Source organism: Oncorhynchus mykiss, chromosome 9, assembly GCF_057628025.1.
Source record: "Oncorhynchus mykiss isolate SJ-2025 chromosome 9, ASM5762802v1, whole genome shotgun sequence".
Classification (NCBI taxonomy): Eukaryota; Metazoa; Chordata; class Actinopteri; order Salmoniformes; family Salmonidae; genus Oncorhynchus; species Oncorhynchus mykiss.
The window spans coordinates 4,994,339-5,014,740 of record NC_143030.1 but is presented as its reverse complement, the minus strand read 5'-3'; the positions used below and the strand labels follow the sequence as shown (position 1 = coordinate 5,014,740).

At 44.1% G+C, this 20,402-nt stretch overlaps 1 protein-coding gene across 1 annotated transcript in view; it reads left to right on the top strand.

Moving 5' to 3' along the window:
- Nucleotides 1-1,608: 1,608 nt before the first annotated feature.
- Nucleotides 1,609-20,402, top strand: part of LOC149980718 (uncharacterized) — a 31,220-nt gene continuing 12,426 nt past the window's right edge. Inside the window, exon 1 of the mRNA XM_090183319.1 lies at nucleotides 1,609-4,197. Within this exon, the coding sequence (XP_090039445.1) occupies nucleotides 3,253-4,197 (945 nt within the window). The 5' untranslated portion in view covers nucleotides 1,609-3,252. The remainder of the gene's footprint in view (nucleotides 4,198-20,402) is intronic.

Here is a 20,402-nt window from a genome sequence, read left to right as displayed (position 1 = left end):
ATTAAAATGCTTATTTTCTTTTCTCTCTGTTTCTCTCCTCCAGTGAGGTCTGCTGAGACCATAAAGGGTTAACTCTCCTCCAGTGAGGTCTGCTGAGACCATAAAGGGTTAACTCCCCTCCAGTGAGGTCTGCTGAGACCATAAAGGGTTAACTCTCCTCCAGACTAACCAACGTGACCAGAGTGACGGGACCTGAAACTGACCACAACGTGACCAGATTGACGGGACCTGAAACTGACCACAACGTGACCAGATTGACGGGACCTGTAACTGACCACAACGTGACCAGAGTGACGGGACCTGAAACTGACCACAACGTGACCAGAGTGACGGGACCTGAAACTGACCACAACGTGACCAGATTGACGGGACCTGAAACTGACCACAACGTGACCAGATTGACGGGACCTGAAACTGACCACAACGTGACCAGATTGACGGGACCTGTAACTGACCACAACGTGACCAGAGTGACGGGACCTGAAACTGACCACAACGTGACCAGAGTGACGGGACCTGAAACTGACCACAACGTGACCAGATTGACGGGACCTGTAACTGACCACAACGTGACCAGATTGACGGGACCTGAAACTGACCGCAACAGCACTTTCTCCAATCGTGTTCCCTGTTGTCATGTTCGATCTGACCAGGTCCATCTGTGTAGAGAACGGTCTAACCAGGTCTAGTGGTGTAGAGAACGGTCTAACCAGGTCTAGTGGTGTAGAGAACGGTCTAACCAGGTCTAGTGGTGTAGAGAACGGTCTAACCAGGTCTAGTGGTGTAGAGAACGGTCTAACCAGGTCCATCTGTGTAGAGAACGGTCTAACCAGGTCCATCTGTGTAGAGAACGGTCTAACCAGGTCCATCTGTGTAGAGAACGGTCTAACCAGGTCCATCTGTGTAGAGAACGGTCTAACCAGGTCTAGTGGTGTAGAGAACGGTCTAACTAGGTCCATCTGTGTAGAGAACGGTCTAACCAGGTCTAGTGGTGTAGAGAACGGTCTAACCAGGTCTAGTGGTGTAGAGAACGGTCTAACCAGGTCCATCTGTGTAGAGAACGGTCTAACCAGGTCCATCTGTGTAGAGAACGGTCTAACCAGGTCCATCAGTGTAGAGAACGGTCTAACCAGGTCTAGTGGTGTAGAGAACGGTCTAACCAGGTCTAGGGTTGTAGAGAACGGTCTAACCAGGTCCATCTGTGTAGAAAACGGTCTAACCAGGTCTAGTGGTGTAGAGAACAGTCTAACCAGGTCCATCTGTGTAGAGAACGGTCTAACCAGGTCTAGTGGTGTAGAGAACAGTCTAACCAGGTCTAGTGGTGTAGAGAACGGTCTAACCAGGTCCATCTGTGTAGAGAACGGTCTAACCAGGTCCATCTGTGTAGAGAACGGTCTAACCAGGTCTAGTGGTGTAGAGAACGGTCTAACCAGGTCCATCTGTGTAGAGAACGGTCTAACTAGGTCTAGTGGTGTAGAGAACGGTCTAACCAGGTCTAGTGGTGTAGAGAACGGTCTAACCAGGTCCATCTGTGTAGAGAACGGTCTAACCAGGTCTAGTGGTGTAGAGAACGGTCTAACCAGGTCCATCTGTGTAGAGAACGGTCTAACCAGGTCTAGTGGTGTAGAGAACGGTCTAACCAGGTCCATCTGTGTAGAGAACGGTCTAACCAGGTCTAGTGGTGTAGAGAACGGTCTAACTAGGTCCATCTGTGTAGAGAACGGTCTAACCTGGTCTAGTGGTGTAGAGAACGGTCTAACTAGGTCCATCTGTGTAGAGAACGGTCTAACCAGGTCTAGTGGTATAGAGAACGGTCTAACCAGGTCTAGTGGTGTAGAGAACGGTCTAACCAAGTCCATCTGTGTAGAGAACGGTCTAACCAGGTCTAGTGGTATAGAGAACGGTCTAACCAGGTCCATCTGTGTAGAGAACGGTCTAACCAGGTCTAGTGGTATAGAGAACGGTCTAACCAGGTCTAGTGGTATAGAGAACAGTCTAACTAGGTCTAGTGGTATAGAGAACAGTCTAACCAGGTCTAGTGGTATAGAGAACAGTCTAACTAGGTCTAGTGGTATAGAGAACAGTCTAACCAGGTCTAGTGGTATAGAGAACAGTCTAACTAGGTCTAGTGGTATAGAGAACGGTCTAACCAGGTCTAGTGGTATAGAGAACAGTCCAACTAGGTCTAGTGGTATAGAGAACAGTCTAACCAGGTCTAGTGGTATAGACAACAGTCTAACTAGGTCTAGTTGTATAGAGAACGGTCTAACTAGGTCTAGTGGTGTAGAGAACAGTCTATCTAGGTCTAGTGGTGTAGAGAACAGTCTAACCAGGTCTAGTGGTACAGAGAACAGTCTAACTAGGTCTAGTGGTGTAGAGAACGGTCTAACCAGGTCTAGTGGTATAGAGAACAGTCTAACCAGGTCTAGTGGTATAGAGAACGGTCTAACTAGGTCTAGTGGTATAGAGAACAGTCTATCTAGGTCTAGTGGTGTAGAGAACAGTCTAACCAAGTCTAGTGGTATAGAGAACAGTCTAACTAGGTCTAGTGGCGTAGAGAACGGTCTAACCAGGTCTAGTGGTGTAGAGAACAGTCTAACCAGGTCTTGTGGTGTAGACAACAGTCTAACCAGGTCTAGTGGTGTAGAGAATGGTCTAACCAGGTCTAGTGGTATAGAGAACGGTCTAACCAGGTCTAGTGGTATAGAGAACGGTCTAACCAGGTCTAGTGGGGTAGAGAACGGTCTAACCAGGTCTAGTGGTATAGAGAACAGTCTAACCAGGTCTAGTGGTATAGAGAACAGTCTTACCAGGTCTAGTGGTATAGAGAACGGTCTAACCAGGTCTAGTGGGGTAGAGAACGGTCTAACCAGGTCTAGTGGTATAGAGAACAGTCTAACCAGGTCTAGTGGTATAGAGAACAGTCTTACCAGGTCTAGTGTAGAGAACAGTCTAACCAGGTCCATCTGTGTAGAGAACGGTCTAACCAGGTCCATCTGTGTAGAGAACGGTCTAACTAGGTCTAGTGGTGTAGAGAACGGTCTTACCAGGTCTAGTGGTGTAGAGAACGGTCTAACCAGGTCCATCTGTGTAGAGAACGGTCTAACTAGGTCCATCTGTGTAGGGAACGGTCTAACCAGGTCTAGTGGTGTAGAGAACAGTCCTAGTCAATACAACCATAGCGTTCACAGCCACTCCTCAACCACAACCACAAACGTTCACAACCACCACGGTCAGTGCTGTGCGGTCACCATGGACGGTTGTGGTCTAACCCCGGTCTTGGACTATACTGCTGAGATGGAGCGATACCGATCTTTCGCTAACTTCTATGCTAAAACTAACGTGAACATGAACGCTGTTAACAGCATGAATTTCCCTCAGTCGGCCAAGCTCGCCCGAATCACTCCTCCCATGTTCCCCGGCGGCAGGCTTGGCGTAGCGGGAGTGACGCCTTGGGGCTGCCATGACAACGTCAACATGAACATCAATGCAGCGGCGATGCTGTGGGGGCGGAAACCTCCCGTACATCAGGCCACACCCCTGGCTCCTCCCACAACGCACCCGTCGCCCTTGGCAACGCACATGCAGCCCCACCCCCACCGGACCGGCGGTGGAGAGGGGAAGCAGCACGGAGGACACGCCTCCTCCTCACAGGGACAGGAAACACATCATCACCACGGGAATAACAACTTCCTGTCGGGCTACACGACCACCGATCACATGACAAAACAAGGCCACACCCACCAGGACATGCTCAGCCTATCAGATCGCAACAGCAGCTGCAATGGAGGAGGAGGAGCCAACGGGGTCAACATGCCCAACTTCCCCGCCGGAATGTTGGGGTTACCACCCGGGGTCATCGTCATGGCGATGGGGTCGCACAATGGCGTCAACATTCCAGACTCCTCCCACTTCCAGATGGCGACCAACCACAACCAGATGCTATCGGACTGCCACCATGCCAACCAGACTAACTCCTCCCCCTGCCCCTCGACTTCCCCGGGGATGACCTCTGGGGGTCAGGGGTCAGGAGCCTCCAAGAGGAAGAGGAAGCGGTGTGGAGTGTGTGCCCCCTGCAGAAGACTGATTAATTGTGGGGTGTGTTCAGCCTGTAGAAACAGGAAGACAGGTCATCAGATCTGTAAGTTCAGGAAGTGTGACGAACTGAAGAAGAAGGCTGGGAGTATACAGCTAGAGGTAGGAGAAACATACACACACACACATTAACACACACACATTAACACACACATATATTAACTTACACACACACGCACACACACACGCACACACACACACACACACACACACACACACACACACACACACACACACACACACACACACACACACACACACACACACACACACACACACAAACACAACACACACATACACCTGCTCACAAATCAAATCAAATGTTATTTGTCACATGCTTGGTAAACAACAGGTGTAGACCAACAGGGAAATGTTTATTTTCGGGCCTTGGTAAACAACAGGTGTAGACTAGAGAAACAGTAGAAAATAATAATAGGAGGAATAAATCCACAATGAGTAACAATAACCTATGCTATGTAGTATACACACTGGGTACCAGTACTGAGTCCATGTACAGGGGTACGAGGTAATAACTTGGCTATATGGTATACACACTGGGTACCAGTACTGAGTCCATGTGTAGGGGTACGAGGTAATAACTTGGCTATATGGTATACACACTGGGTACCAGTACTGAGTCCATGTACAGGGGTACGAGGTAATAACTATGCTATGTAGTATACACACTGGGTACCAGTACTGAGTCCATGTACAGGGGTACGAGGTAATAACTTGGCTATATGGTATACACACTGGGTACCAGTACTGAGTCCATGTGTAGGGGTACGAGGTAATAACTTGGCTATATAGTATATACACTGTGAGGAGAGTGAGGAGAGTGAGGATAGTGAGGATAGTGCACAACAACAAAACCAAGTTATTACCTCGTACCCCTACACATGGACTAACTTGGCTATATAGTATACACACTGGGTACCAGTACTGAGTCTATGTACAGGGGTACGAGGTAATAACTTGGCTATATGGTATACACACTGGGTACCAGTACTGAGTCTATGTACAGGGGTACGAGGTAATAACTTGGCTATATATTATATACACTGGGTACCAGTACCGAGTCCATGGGCAGGGGTACGAGGTAATTGGGTTTGATATGTACATTTAACTATGAATAAAGTGACTCGGCAAACAGGATAGATAATAAACAGTGACAGAACCGTATATATATGACGAGTCAAAAGAGTTAACGTAAACGTAAATTAACGTAAATTCTCAGTTATTTTGACGTTTTGGACTGACTGTTTCAACAAGACTTTTGAGTCACACTGCCATCTTATAACCGCTCTTATTTGGGGTAACCGCTCTTATTTGGGGTAACCGCTCTTATTTGGGGTAACAGCTCTTATTTGGGGTAACCGCTCTTATTTGGGGTAACCGCTCTTATTTGGGGTAACCGCTCTTATTTGGGGTAACAGCTCTTATTTGGGGTAACCGCTCTTATTTGGGGTAACAGCTCTTATTTGGGGTAACAGCTCTTATTTGGGGTAACCGCTCTTATTTGGGGTAACAGCTCTTATTTGGGGTAACCGCTCTTATTTGGGGTAACCGCTCTTATTTGGGGTAACCGCTCTTATTTGGGGTAACCGCTCTTATTAGGGGTAACCGCTCTTATTTGGGGTAACCGCTCTTATTTGGGGTAACCGCTCTTATTTGGGGTAACCGCTCTTATTTGGGGTAACCGCTCTTATTTGGGGTAACCGCTCTTATTTGGGGTAACAGCTCTTATTTGGGGTAACCGCTCTTATTTGGGGTAACCGCTCTTATTTGGGGTAACCGCTCTTATTTGGGGTAACAGCTCTTATTTGGGGTAACCACTCTTGAACTGTGACAGATGGGACAGATAGAGTGACATTTCCTTAGGCATTTAATCAAATACAAAATACATTTCATTTTTATTGTGACGGTAGACCTCACTTCCTACATTTGAACACGTAAAAATTGATTTTATCAAACAAAACGATGCTACATTTTATTTCTGGGATCCTCAGGATGACCAATCAGAGCCAGATGACTGAATGTAAATACATTATATACTGTCAGAGGTGAATGTATCAAACCAGTTGCCGTGATGGAAGTGTTTTGTTGTTGTGCACCCTACTCACTCATCTCGCTCTCCTCGCTCTCCTCGCTCTCCTCGCTCTCCTCATTCTCCTCGCTCTCCTCATTCTCCTCACTCTCCTCACTCTCCTCGCTCTCCTCACTCTCCTCACTCTCCTCGCTCTCCTCACTCACCTCGCTCTCCTCACTCTCCTCATTCTCCTCACTCTCCTCACTCTCCTCACTCTCATCACTCTCCTCACTCTCCTCACCTCTCCTCACCTCTACTCACCTCTCCTCACTCTCCTCACTCTCCTCACTATCCTCACTCTCCTCACTCTCCTCACTATCCTCACTCTCCTCACTCTCCTCACTGTAATAGCTACTGTTAATTGGACAAAGTAACAAGAATTTAAGCTTTCTGCCCATATAAGACATGTCTATGTCCCAGAAAGTTGGCTATTGTTTACTAGTCACATTAGTGCACGTTAGCAACAAACATCCCGGTTTAGGGACACCCATCCCGTAGAGGAATGTATGTTTTTAAAATTCTCTGAACAATTTCCAAACATGACTTTAAATAGAACCATGAGGAAACCTGTAGGAAAACGTTATGCTGAAGTATAGAACCATGAGGAAACCTTTAGGAAAACGTTATGCTGAAGTATAGAACCATGAGGAAACCTGTAGGAAAACGTTATGCTGAAGTATAGAACCATGAGGAAACCTGTAGGAAACCTGTAGGAAAACGTTATGCTGAAGTATAGAACCATGAGGAAACCTGTAGGAAAACGTTATGCTGAAGTATAGAACCATGAGGAAACCAGTAGGAAAACGTTATGCTGAAGTATAGAACCATGAGGAAACCTGTAGGAAACCTGTAGGAAAACGTTATGCTGAAGTATAGAACCATGAGGAAACCTGTAGGAAAACGTTATGCTGAAGTATAGAACCATGAGGAAACCTGTAGGAAAACGTTATGCTGAAGTATAGAACCATGAGGAAACCTGTAGGAAAACGTTATGCTGAAGTATAGAACCATGAGGAAACCTGTAGGAAAACGTTATGCTGAAGTATAGAACCATGAGGAAACCTGTAGGAAAACGTTATGCTGAAGTATAGAACCATGAGGAAACCTGTAGGAAAACGTTATGCTGAAGTATAGAACCATGAGGAAACCTGTAGGAAAACGTTATGCTGAAGTATAGAACCATGAGGAAACCTGTAGGAAAACGTTATGCTGAAGTATAGAACCATGAGGAAACCTGTAGGAAAACGTTATGCTGAAGTATAGAACCATGAGGAAACCTGTAGGAAAACGTAATGCTGAAGTATAGAACCATGAGGAAACCTGTAGGAAAACGTAATGCTGAAGTATAGAACCATGAGGAAACCTGGAGGAAAACGTTATGCTGAAGTATAGAACCATGAGGAAACCTGGAGGAAAACGTTATGCTGAAGTACTAATATTCCCACAGAAGAACACTCTCTGAACTCTGAACTTTTGGAGACGAATCCCAATGTTAAACCAGTTGGAGAACGTTTCTAGAACAAATTTAAATGAAATGTAACCATGTTTGAACTTTTAGGACACGTTCTCTTAAAGTAATGAAATGCCAAGGAAATAATGTTTTTGTTTTGACACGTTCCTTAGATGTGCTAAGTATGTTACAAACTGCACAAATCCCAGAAAGTTGTATGTAAAATAACCGTAGGACAACCACGCTCTCACTCAGCTTTAAGAAACATATGTTTCTCAGAACGCTAGGTGCTAGCTGGGTTACCATCTTAATGGCTACTGGCACATTCCTTCTACCCCCCCCCCCCTCTCTCTCAATTCAATTTCAATTCAAGGGGCTTTATCCCTCTTATCTCTCTCCCTCTCTCTGTCTCTCTCTCTCTCTCTCTCTCTCTCTCTCTGTCTCTCTCTCTGTCTCTCTCTCTCTCTCTCTGTCTCTCTCTCTCTATCTTTCTCTGAGGTATTCAACTCAGCCCTCTGCCCACCCTTCTCTGCCAGCTCCAATTAACTCTAATTACCAGTGTGTGTGTGTGTGTATGCCCTGGCACTCTTAACCCTAATCACTGCCAGTCCTGCTGGAAGGCCTCCACTAAGTGTGTGTGTGTGTGTGTGTGTGTGTGTGTGTGTGCCACCTCAGGGCTTAAAGGTTAGAGTTGTCTCCACCTGCTGCCATCTCAGTTCTGTTAAAGATGTAACACGGACGCGTCACAGTCTCTGTCTGTCTGTCTGTCTGTCTGTCTGTCTGTCTCTCCCTCTCTCGCGCTCTCTCTCTCTCTTACCATCTCACTCGCTCTCTATCTCTCAGTGTTATTGAGTTTAAGTTCATTTTATTTTTACAGCGACAGTGCACATTAATCAACGTTTCAGTAAAAGTGACGGTTTTAGCCAGCCGGCTAATTTTCAACCGCAGTCCCTGGGCAGGTTATTAAAAACAATTACAATATAGACAATCATTGAGCAGTGAACACATGCAGAGCAACGTAGGACGAGCAAGACATAGAATACAGACATAGCAACATAGAACAAACAAGACGTAGCATACAGACAGAGCAACATAGAACAAGCAAGACGTAGCATACAGCCAGAGCAACATAGAACAAGCAAGACGTAGCATACAGACAGAGCAACATAGGACAAGCAAGACGTAGCATACAGACAGAGCAACATAGAACAAGCCAGACGTAGCATACAGACAGAGCAACATAGAACAACCAAGACGTAGCATACAGACAGAGCAACATAGAACAAGCAAGACGTAGCATACAGACAGAACAACATAGAACAAGCAAGACGTAGCATACAGACAGAGCAACATAGAACAAGCAAGACATAGCATACAGACAGAGCAACATAGGACAAGCAAGACGTAGCATACAGACAGAGCAACATAGAACAAGCCAGACGTAGCATACAGACAGAGCAACATAGAACAACCAAGACGTAGCATACAGACAGAGCAACATAGAACAAGCAAGACGTAGCATACAGACAGAACAACATAGAACAAGCAAGACGTAGCATACAGACAGAGCAACATAGAACAAGCAAGACATAGCAAAAAGCAGCAAGACAAAATTCATAAAAGCAACAAAGTGTTTCCACACCTCACAAGCTACAGACAACAGACAGCATGGAAAGCGACAATATACAGCCAGGGACCATGTTCACAAATCTGATTGACCTGTCTTCATACATTTTGTGAAAGTGTGATAGTATATATAAAGTGTTATAAGTATGTTTAAATAGTTAACGTACAAAAGATAAAATAAATAAGCATAAATATGGGTTGTGTCTACAATGGTGTTTGTTCTTCACTGGTTGACCTTTTCTCGTGGCAACAGGTCACACATCTTGCTGCTGTGATGGCACACTGTGGAATTTCACCCAGTAGATATGGGAGTTTATCAAAATCGGGTTTGTTTTCATTTGCAAATAAATTCATTAAAAATGTGATTTTCTGGATTTTTTTTTCTAATTTTGTCTGTCATAGTTGAAGTGTATCTATGATGGAAATTACAGGCCTCTCTCATCTTTTTAAGTAGGAGAACTTGCACAATTGGTGGCTGACTAAATACTTTTTTGCCCCACTGTATGTGTCTCTAATAGGGTCACACATTTGGCAGGAGGTTAGGATTTGCAGCTCAGTTTCCACCTCATTTTGTGGTCAGTGAGCACATAGCCTGTCTTCTCTTGAGAGCCATGTCTGCCTACGGCGGCCTTTCTCAATAGCAAGGCTATGCTCACTGAGTCTGTACATAGTCAAAGCTTTCCTTAAGTTTGGGTCAGTCACAGTGGTCAGTTATTCTGCCACTGTGTACTCTCTGTTTAGGGCCAAATAGCATTCTAGTTTGCTCTGTTTTTTGTTAATGTGTCAAGTAATTATCTTTTTGTTTTCTCATGATTTCGTTGGGTCTAATTGTGCTGCTGTCCTGGGGCTCTTTGGGGTGTGTTTGTGTTTGTGAACAGAGCCCCAGGACTAGCTTGCTTAGGGGACTCTTCTCCAGGTTCATCTCTCTGTAGGTGATGGCTTTGTTATGGAAGGTTTGGGAATCGCTTCCTTTTAAGTGGTTGTAGAATTGAACATATCTTTTCTGAATTTTGATAACTACATGCATTATTTGGTGTTTTATGTTGTACACCGAGGATACTATGACAGTGGAACGTTTTGTCCAGGAAGTTGTCTAGAAGGGATTGAACTTGTTTCCTAATCGTTTTTTGGTAGGATTCCACACTACTTTCCTTCCATCTATAGCATTTCTTAATATTATTCAGTTCTTTTGGCTTTGATGCCTCATGATTGAGTATTGCTCTGTTCAAGTAGACTGTGATTTTGCTGTGGTCTGATAGGGATGTCAGTGGGCTGACTGTGAACGCTCTGAGAGACTCTGGGTTGAGGTCAGTGATAAAGTAGTCTACAGTACTACTGCCAAGAGATGAGCTATAGGAGTACATACCATAGGAGTCCCCTCGAAGACTACCATTGACTATGTACATACCCAGGATGTAACAGATCTGTAGGTGTACCTACCATAGGAGTCCCCTCGAAGCCTACCGTTGACTATGTACATACCCAGCGTGCGACAGAGCTGCAGGAGTTGTGACCTGTTTTTGTTGGTTGTGTTGTCATAGTTGTGTCTAGGGGGGCATATGGGGGAGGGAATACTGTCACCTGCAGGCAGGTGTTTGTCCCCCTGTGTGCTGAGGGTGTCAGGTTCTTGTCCGGTTCTGGCATTTAGGTCACCACAGACTAGTACATGTCCCTGGGCCTGGAAATGATTGATTTCCCCCTCCAGGATGGAGAAGCTGTCTTCATTAAAGTATGGAGATTCTAGTGGGGGGATGTAGGTAGCACACAGGAGGACATTGTTCTCTGTTGAGATCCTTTCCTTTTGAATTTCTTGCCAGATGTAGAATGTTCCTGTTTTGATTAATTTAATAGAGTGGGTTAGGTCTGCTCTCTACCAAATTAGCATACCCCCGGAGTCCCTTCCCTGTTTCACACCTGGTAGTTTGGTGGATGGGACTACCAGCTCTCTGTAACCTAGAGGGCAACCAGTGGGTCTGTCTCCTCTATACCACCCACCTGGTAGTGTGGTGGATGGGACTACCAGCTCTCTGTAACCTAGAGGACAACCAGTGGGTCCATCTCCTCTATACCACCCACCTGGTAGTGTGGTGGATGGGACTACCAGCTCTCTGTAACCTAGAGGGCAACCAGTGGATCCTTCTCCTTTGTACCATGTTTCTTGTAGGATGACAATGTCTGTATTTTCCCATTTCTTTGATTTAAGTCTGGGTTCCTGCACTTCAGTAGAAAGTAGTCTAGAATCCTGCCAAAGGCAGATGACCTCTGACCTTGTATATTCCAGGATGAGATAGTAAAAGCTCTGTGTTCCATAGTGTCTAGTGTTGTTTCTGTGTGGTTTAGGCCCGGACCATCACAGTAGGTGTGAGCAGAGCATGTTGAGCATCTGATACATACCTCCCCAGGATGGGGATTGGGTGAGTGTAATAGTGGGGGTTGGGCCTGTTGCTCTGCTCACTGCCTGGGCATATGTCCTGCTGTCATGTTGATTCTGCAGGGGTGGGCATAGATGGCATAGGTCTGATATGGGGGTGGGGGGGGGGGGGGGGCAGAAAGGGCATAGGTCTGATATGGGGGGGGGGGGAGAAGGGACATAGGTCTGATATGGGGGGGGCATAAGGGACATAGGTCTGATATGGGGGGTGGCAGAAAGGGACATAGGTATGATATGGGGGGGGGGGCAGAGAGGGCATAGGTCTGATATGGGGGGGCAGAAGGGACATAGGTCTGATATGGGGGGGGGGGCAGAAGGGACATAGGTCTGATATGGGGGGGGGGGGGGGTAGAAGAGGCCTAGGTCTGATATGGGTGGGGGCAGAAGGGACATAGGTCTGATATGGGGGGGGGGCAGAAGGGGCATAGGTCAGATATAGGGGGGAGGCATAGGTCTGATATGGGGGGGGCAGAAGGGGCATAGGTCTGATATGGGGGGGGGGGGGGCAGAAGGGGCATAGGTCTGATATTGGGGGGGGGGTATAGGTCTGATATGGGGGGGCGTATATAGAGTGTTGCCAGGTCTGGGAGGGGGTCTTGCTGGTCTGGGAGGGGTTTTTGCAGGTCTGGGAGGGGTTTTGCTGGTCTGGGAGAGGGTTATGCTGGTTTGGGAGAGGGTTTTGCTGGTCTGGGAGGAGGTTTTGCAGGTCTGGGAGGGGGTTTTGCAGGTCTGGGAGGGGGTTTTGCAGGTCTGGGAGGGGGTTTTGCTGGTCTGGGAGAGGGTTTTTCGGGTCTGGGAGGGGGTCTTGCAGATCTGGGAGGGGGTCTTGCAGGTCTGGGAGAGGGTCTTGCTGGTCTGGGAGAGGGTCTGTTGCTCGGTTTCCCCTGTATAAGGTGCTGAGGCTACGGTTGATGGTGATGTCCTTCAGGGTCCTGGTAAAAGTTGTGATTGCTGCCTTGTAGAGGTTGACCTGGTCATAAAGGCTGTTCAAGTCCAGGGTGGAGTGGTGGGCACTACTGCCTTGTAGAGGTTGACCTGGTCATAAAGGCTGTTCAAGTCCAGGGTGAAGTGGAGGGTATTTTTATCTTTTGAGGCACAGTCTCGCGAAAATGCTTGAAGTCACCCGCTGTATGGTGGCAGGGTGGAAGTGGAGATAACCACTTGGGAAAGTGGAAGAAGCTTTTTCAATCACTCCCTTGAGTGCTTTGTCCACCCTTTCCTGCTGTGCTCTCAGGTCACTTGTGCACATGTGAATTATGATGTGGCTAGGGGGACCCTAGTCTGTCCTCTGACAACAGCTCCAGGGCATGCCTAGTGTTTGGGCACCGGAGTTTAGCCACTTTGTGTTTGAATGTATTTGGGGGCTGTTAGGAGGAGTGGGGTCTGTTAGGAGGGGTGGGGTCTTTTAGGAGGGGGTGGGGTTTGTTAGGAGGGGTGGGGTCTGTTAGGAGGGGGTGTGGTCTGTTAGGAGGGGTGGGGTCTGTTAGGATTGGGTGGGGTCTGTTAGGAGGGGGTGGGGTCTGTTGTGTTAATGGGTCCTGTGTTGTCTGTCTTGTTGTGGTCTGAGGAGGGCTGTTAGGAGGGGGTGGGGGCTGTTAGGAGGGGGTGGGGGCTGTTGGGAGGGGGTGGGGTCTGCTAGGAGGGGTGGGGTCTGTTAGGAGGGGATGGGGTATGCTAGGAGGGGTGGGGTCTGTTAGGAGGGGTGGGGTCTGTTAGGAGGGGGTGGGGTCTGCTAGGAGGGGTGGGGTCTGTTAGGAGGGGTGGGGTCTGTTAGGAGGGGGTGGGGTCTGTTAGGAGGGGTGGTGTCTGTTAGGATTGGGTGGGGTCTGTTAGGAGGGGTGGGGTCTGTTAGGAGGGGTGGGGTCTTTTAGGAGGGGGTGGGGTCTGTTAGGAGGGGTGGGGTCTGTTGGGAGGGGTTGGGGGCTGTTAGGAGGGGGTGGGGTCTGTTAGGAGGGGTGGGGTCTGTTAGGAGGGGTGGGGTCTGTTAGGAGGGGTGGGGTCTTTTAGGAGGGGGTGGGGTCTGTTAGGAGGGGGTGGTGGCTGTTAGGAGGGGTGGGGTCTGTTAGGAGGGGTGGGGTCTTTTAGGAGGGGGTGGGGTCTGTTAGGAGGGGTGGGGTCTGTTAGGAGGGGTGGGGTCTGTTAGGAGGGGTGGGGTCTGTTAGGAGGGGTGGGGTCTTTTAGGAGGGGGTGGGGTCTGTTAGGAGGGGGTGGTGGCTGTTGGGAGGGGTTGGGGGCTGTTAGGAGGGGGTGGGGTCTGTTAGGAGGGTGTGTGGTCTGTTGGGAGGGGGTGGGGTCTGTTGGGAGGGGGTGTGGTCTGTTGTGTTAATGGGTCCTGTGTTGTCTATCCTGTTGTGGTCTGAGGAGGGCTGTTAGGAGGGGGTGGGGGCTGTTAAGAGGGGGTGGGGGCTGTTGGGAGGGGATGGGGGCTGTCGGGAGGGGATGGGGGCTGTTAGGAGGGGTGGGGTCTGTTAGGAGGGGGTGGGGGCTGCTAGGAGGGGATGGGGTCTGTTGGGTTAAGGGGTCCTGTGTTGTCTGTCTCATTGTGTTGTTGAGGTTGTGGTCCGGGTCTGAGGTGGGCTGTTTTGCTGGGTTCTCTGGGGGAGTGTCCTGCTCTCTGTCACACCTCAGCTTTCTCATCTCTATCTATCTCTGTCTCTGTCTCTCCCTCCTTTTCTCTCTTTCTCTCCCTCACTCTCTCACTCTCACTCTCCCTCTCTCACTCTCACTCTCTCACTCCCTTACTCTCTATCCCTCTCTCTCTCTCTCTCTCTTTTTTTCTCTCTCTCCCATGCTCTCTCTCTCTCTCTCTCTCTCACACACATTTTTTATTTTTTTTTATTTTACCTTTATTTAACCAGGCAAGTCAGTTAAGAACAAATTCTTATTTTCAATGACGGCCTGGGAACAGTGGGTTAACTGCCTGTTCAGGGGCAGAACGACAGATTTGTACCTTGTCAGCTCGGGGGTTTGAACTCGCAACCTTCCGGTTACTAGTCTAACGCTCTAACCACTAGGCTACCCTGCCGCCCCATACTGCAGGGAGCTGTGTATTAGACTGATAGGTGGTGGTTCAGACTACTGTAAATCAAGGTAGAGGTGTATTGACTTTAACATTAGACCTCTGAGTAGTCACTACACAAACACACACATACACACACTCACTGTGTGTGTCTGTGTTCAGGGACTGATTACAAGCGGAGGATAAGCTATTTTCCTTAGAGGGAAGAGGATAAGAGGGAGGGAGGGACTCCACACTTCATTTCCCAGTCTCTATTTCAAGACTGCAACATAGAACACTATACATTATATGGTATAGAACACTAGACATTATGTGGTATAGAACACTAGACATTATGTGGTATAGAACACTAGACATTATATTATGTGGTATAGAACACTAGACATTATATTATGTGGTATAGAACACTAGACATTATGTGGTATAGAACACTAGACATTATGTGGTATAGAACACTAGACATTAGGTGGTATAGAACACTAGACATTAGGTGGTATAGAACACTAGACATTATGTGGTATAGAACACTAGACATTAGGTGGTATAGAACACTAGACATTATGTGGTATAGAACACTAGACATTATGTGACATAGAACACTAGACATTAGGTGGTATAGAACACTAGACATTATGTGGTATAGAACACTAGACATTAGGTGGTATAGAACACTAGACATTATGTGGTATAGAACACTAGACATTATGTGGCATAGAACACTAGACATTATGTGGTATAGAACACTAGACATTATGTGGTATAGGACACTAGACATTATGTGACATAGAACACTAGACATTATATTATGTGGTATAGAACACTAGACATTATGTGACATAGAACACTAGACATTATGTGGTATAGAACACTAGACATTATATTATGTGGTATAGAACACTAGACATTATGTGACATAGAACACTAGACATTATGTGGTATAGAACACTAGACATTATGTGGTATAGAACACTAGACATTATGTGGCATAGAACACTAGACATTATGTGGTATAGAACACTAGACATTATATTATGTGGTATAGAACACTAGACATTAGGTGGTATAGAACACTAGACATTATATTATGTGGTATAGAACACTAGACATTATGTGGTATAGAACACTAGACATTAGGTGGTATAGAACACTAGACATTATGTGGTATAGAACACTAGACATTAGGTGGTATAGAACACTAGACATTATGTGGTATAGAACACTAGACATTATATTATGTGGTATAGAACACTAGACATTATATTATGTGGTATAGAACACTAGACATTATGTGGTATAGAACACTAGACATTAGGTGGTATAGAACACTAGACATTATGTGGTATAGAACACTAGACATTAGGTGGTATAGAACACTAGACATTATGTGGTATAGAACACTAGACATTATGTGGCATAGAACACTAGACATTATGTGGTATAGAACACTAGACATTATGTGACATAGAACACTAGACATTATATTATGTGGTATAGAACACTAGACATTATGTGACATAGAACACTAGACATTATGTGGTATAGAACACTAGACATTATATTATGTGGTATAGAACACTAGACATTATGTGACATAGAACACTAGACATTATGTGGTATAGAACACTAGACATTATGTGGTATAGAACACTAGACATTATGTGGCAAAGAACACTAGACATTATGTGGTATAGAACACTAGACATTATGTGGTATAGAACACTAGACATTATGTGGTATAGAACACTAGACATTATGTGGCATAGAACACTAGACATTATGTGGAATAGAACACTAGACATTATGTGGTATAGAACACTAGACATTATGTGGCATAGAACACTAGACATTATGTGGTATAGAACACTAGACATTATGTGGTATAGAACACTAGACATTATGTGGTATAGAACACTAGACATTATGTGGCATAGAACACTAGACATTATGTGGTATAGAACACTAGACATTATGTGGTATAGAACACTAGACATTATGTGGTATAGAACACTAGACATTATGTGGCATAGAACACTAGACATTATGTGGTATAGAACACTAGACATTATGTGGTATAGAACACTAGACATTATGTGGTATAGAACACTAGACATTATGTGGTATAGAACACTAGACATTATGTGGCATAGAACACTATACATTATAATATGTGGTATAGAACACTAGACATTATGTGGTATAGAACACTAGACATTATGTGGTATAGAAGACTAGACATTATGTGGTATAGAACACTAGACATTATGTGGTATAGAACACTAGACATTATGTGGTATAGAACACTAGACATTAGGTGGTATAGAACACTAGACATTATGTGGTATAGAACACTAGACATTATGTGGTATAGAACACTAGACATTATGTGGTATAGAACACTAGACATTAGGAGGTATAGAACACTAGACATTATGTGGTATAGAACACTAGACATTATGTGACATAGAACACTAGACATTAGGTGGTATAGAACACTAGACATTAGGTGGTATAGAACACTAGACATTATGTGGTATAGAACACTAGACATTATGTGGTATAGAACACTAGACATTAGGTGGTATAGAATACTAAGTATTATGTGGTATAGAACACTAGACATTATGTGGTATAGAATACTAAGCATTATGTGGTATAGAACACTAGACATTATGTGGTATAGAACACTAGACATTATGTGGTATAGAACACTAGACATTATGTGGTATAGAACACTAGACATTATGTGGTATAGAACACTAGACATTATGTGACATAGAACACTAGACATTAGGTGGTATAGAACACTAGACATTAGGTGGTATAGAACACTAGACATTATGTGGTATAGAACACTAGACATTATGTGGTATAGAACACTAGACATTAGGTGGTATAGAATACTAAGTATTATGTGGTATAGAACACTAGACATTATGTGGTATAGAATACTAAGCATTATGTGGTATAGAACACTAGACATTATGTGGTATAGAACACTAGACATTATGTGGTATAGAACACTAGACATTATGTGGTATAGAACACTAGACATTATGTGGTATAGAACACTAGACATTATGTGGTATAGAACACTAGACATTATGTGGCATAGAACACTAGACATTATGTGGTATAGAACACTAGACATTATGTGGTATAGAACACTAGACATTATGTGACATAGAACACTAGACATTATGTGGTATAGAACACTAGACATTATGTGGTATAGAACACTAGACATTATGTGGTATAGAACACTAGACATTATGTGACATAGAACACTAGACATTATGTGGTATAGAACACTAGACATTATGTGGTATAGAACACTAGACATTATGTGGTATAGAACACTAGACATTATGTGACATAGAACACTAGACATTATATTATGTGGTATAGAACACTAGACATTATGTGACATAGAACACTAGACATTATGTGGTATAGAACACTAGACATTATATTATGTGGTATAGAACACTAGACATTATGTGACATAGAACACTAGACATTATGTGGTATAGAACACTAGACATTATGTGATATAGAACACTAGACATTATGTGGCATAGAACACTAGACATTATGTGGTATAGAACACTAGACATTATATTATGTGGTATAGAACACTAGACATTATATTATGTGGTATAGAACACTAGACATTATGTGGTATAGAACACTAGACATTATGTGGTATAGAACACTAGACATTAGGTGGTATAGAACACTAGACATTAGGTGGTATAGAACACTAGACATTAGGTGGTATAGAACACTAGACATTAGGTGGTATAGAACACTAGACATTATGTGGTATAGAACACTAGACATTATATTATGTGGTATAGAACACTAGACATTATATTATGTGGTATAGAACACTAGACATTATGTGGTATAGAACACTAGACATTATGTGGTATAGAACACTAGACATTAGGTGGTATAGAACACTAGACATTAGGTGGTATAGAACACTAGACATTATGTGGTATAGAACACTAGACATTAGGTGGTATAGAACACTAGACATTATGTGGTATAGAACACTAGACATTATGTGACATAGAACACTAGACATTAGGTGGTATAGAACACTAGACATTATGTGGTATAGAACACTAGACATTAGGTGGTATAGAACACTAGACATTATGTGGTATAGAACACTAGACATTATGTGGCATAGAACACTAGACATTATGTGGTATAGAACACTAGACATTATGTGGTATAGGACACTAGACATTATGTGACATAGAACACTAGACATTATATTATGTGGTATAGAACACTAGACATTATGTGACATAGAACACTAGACATTATGTGGTATAGAACACTAGACATTATATTATGTGGTATAGAACACTAGACATTATGTGACATAGAACACTAGACATTAGGTGGTATAGAACACTAGACATTATGTGGTATAGAACACTAGACATTAGGTGGTATAGAACACTAGACATTATGTGGTATAGAACACTAGACATTATATTATGTGGTATAGAACACTAGACATTATATTATGTGGTATAGAACACTAGACATTATGTGGTATAGAACACTAGACATTAGGTGGTATAGAACACTAGACATTATGTGGTATAGAACACTAGACATTAGGTGGTATAGAACACTAGACATTATGTGGTATAGAACACTAGACATTATATTATGTGGTATAGAACACTAGACATTATATTATGTGGTATAGAACACTAGACATTATGTGGTATAGAACACTAGACATTAGGTGGTATAGAACACTAGACATTATGTGGTATAGAACACTAGACATTAGGTGGTATAGAACACTAGACATTATGTGGTATAGAACACTAGACATTATGTGGCATAGAACACTAGACATTATGTGGTATAGAACACTAGACATTATGTGACATAGAACACTAGACATTATATTATGTGGTATAGAACACTAGACATTATGTGACATAGAACACTAGACATTATGTGGTATAGAACACTAGACATTATATTATGTGGTATAGAACACTAGACATTATGTGACATAGAACACTAGACATTATGTGGTATAGAACACTAGACATTATGTGGTATAGAACACTAGACATTATGTGGCAAAGAACACTAGACATTATGTGGTATAGAACACTAGACATTATGTGGTATAGAACACTAGACATTATGTGGTATAGAACACTAGACATTATGTGGCATAGAACACTAGACATTATGTGGAATAGAACACTAGACATTATGTGGTATAGAACACTAGACATTATGTGGCATAGAACACTAGACATTATGTGGTATAGAACACTAGACATTATGTGGTATAGAACACTAGACATTATGTGGTATAGAACACTAGACATTATGTGGCATAGAACACTAGACATTATGTGGTATAGAACACTAGACATTATGTGGTATAGAACACTAGACATTATGTGGTATAGAACACTAGACATTATGTGGCATAGAACACTAGACATTATGTGGTATAGAACACTAGACATTATGTGGTATAGAACACTAGACATTATGTGGTATAGAACACTAGACATTATGTGGTATAGAACACTAGACATTATGTGGCATAGAACACTATACATTATAATATGTGGTATAGAACACTAGACATTATGTGGTATAGAACACTAGACATTATGTGGTATAGAAGACTAGA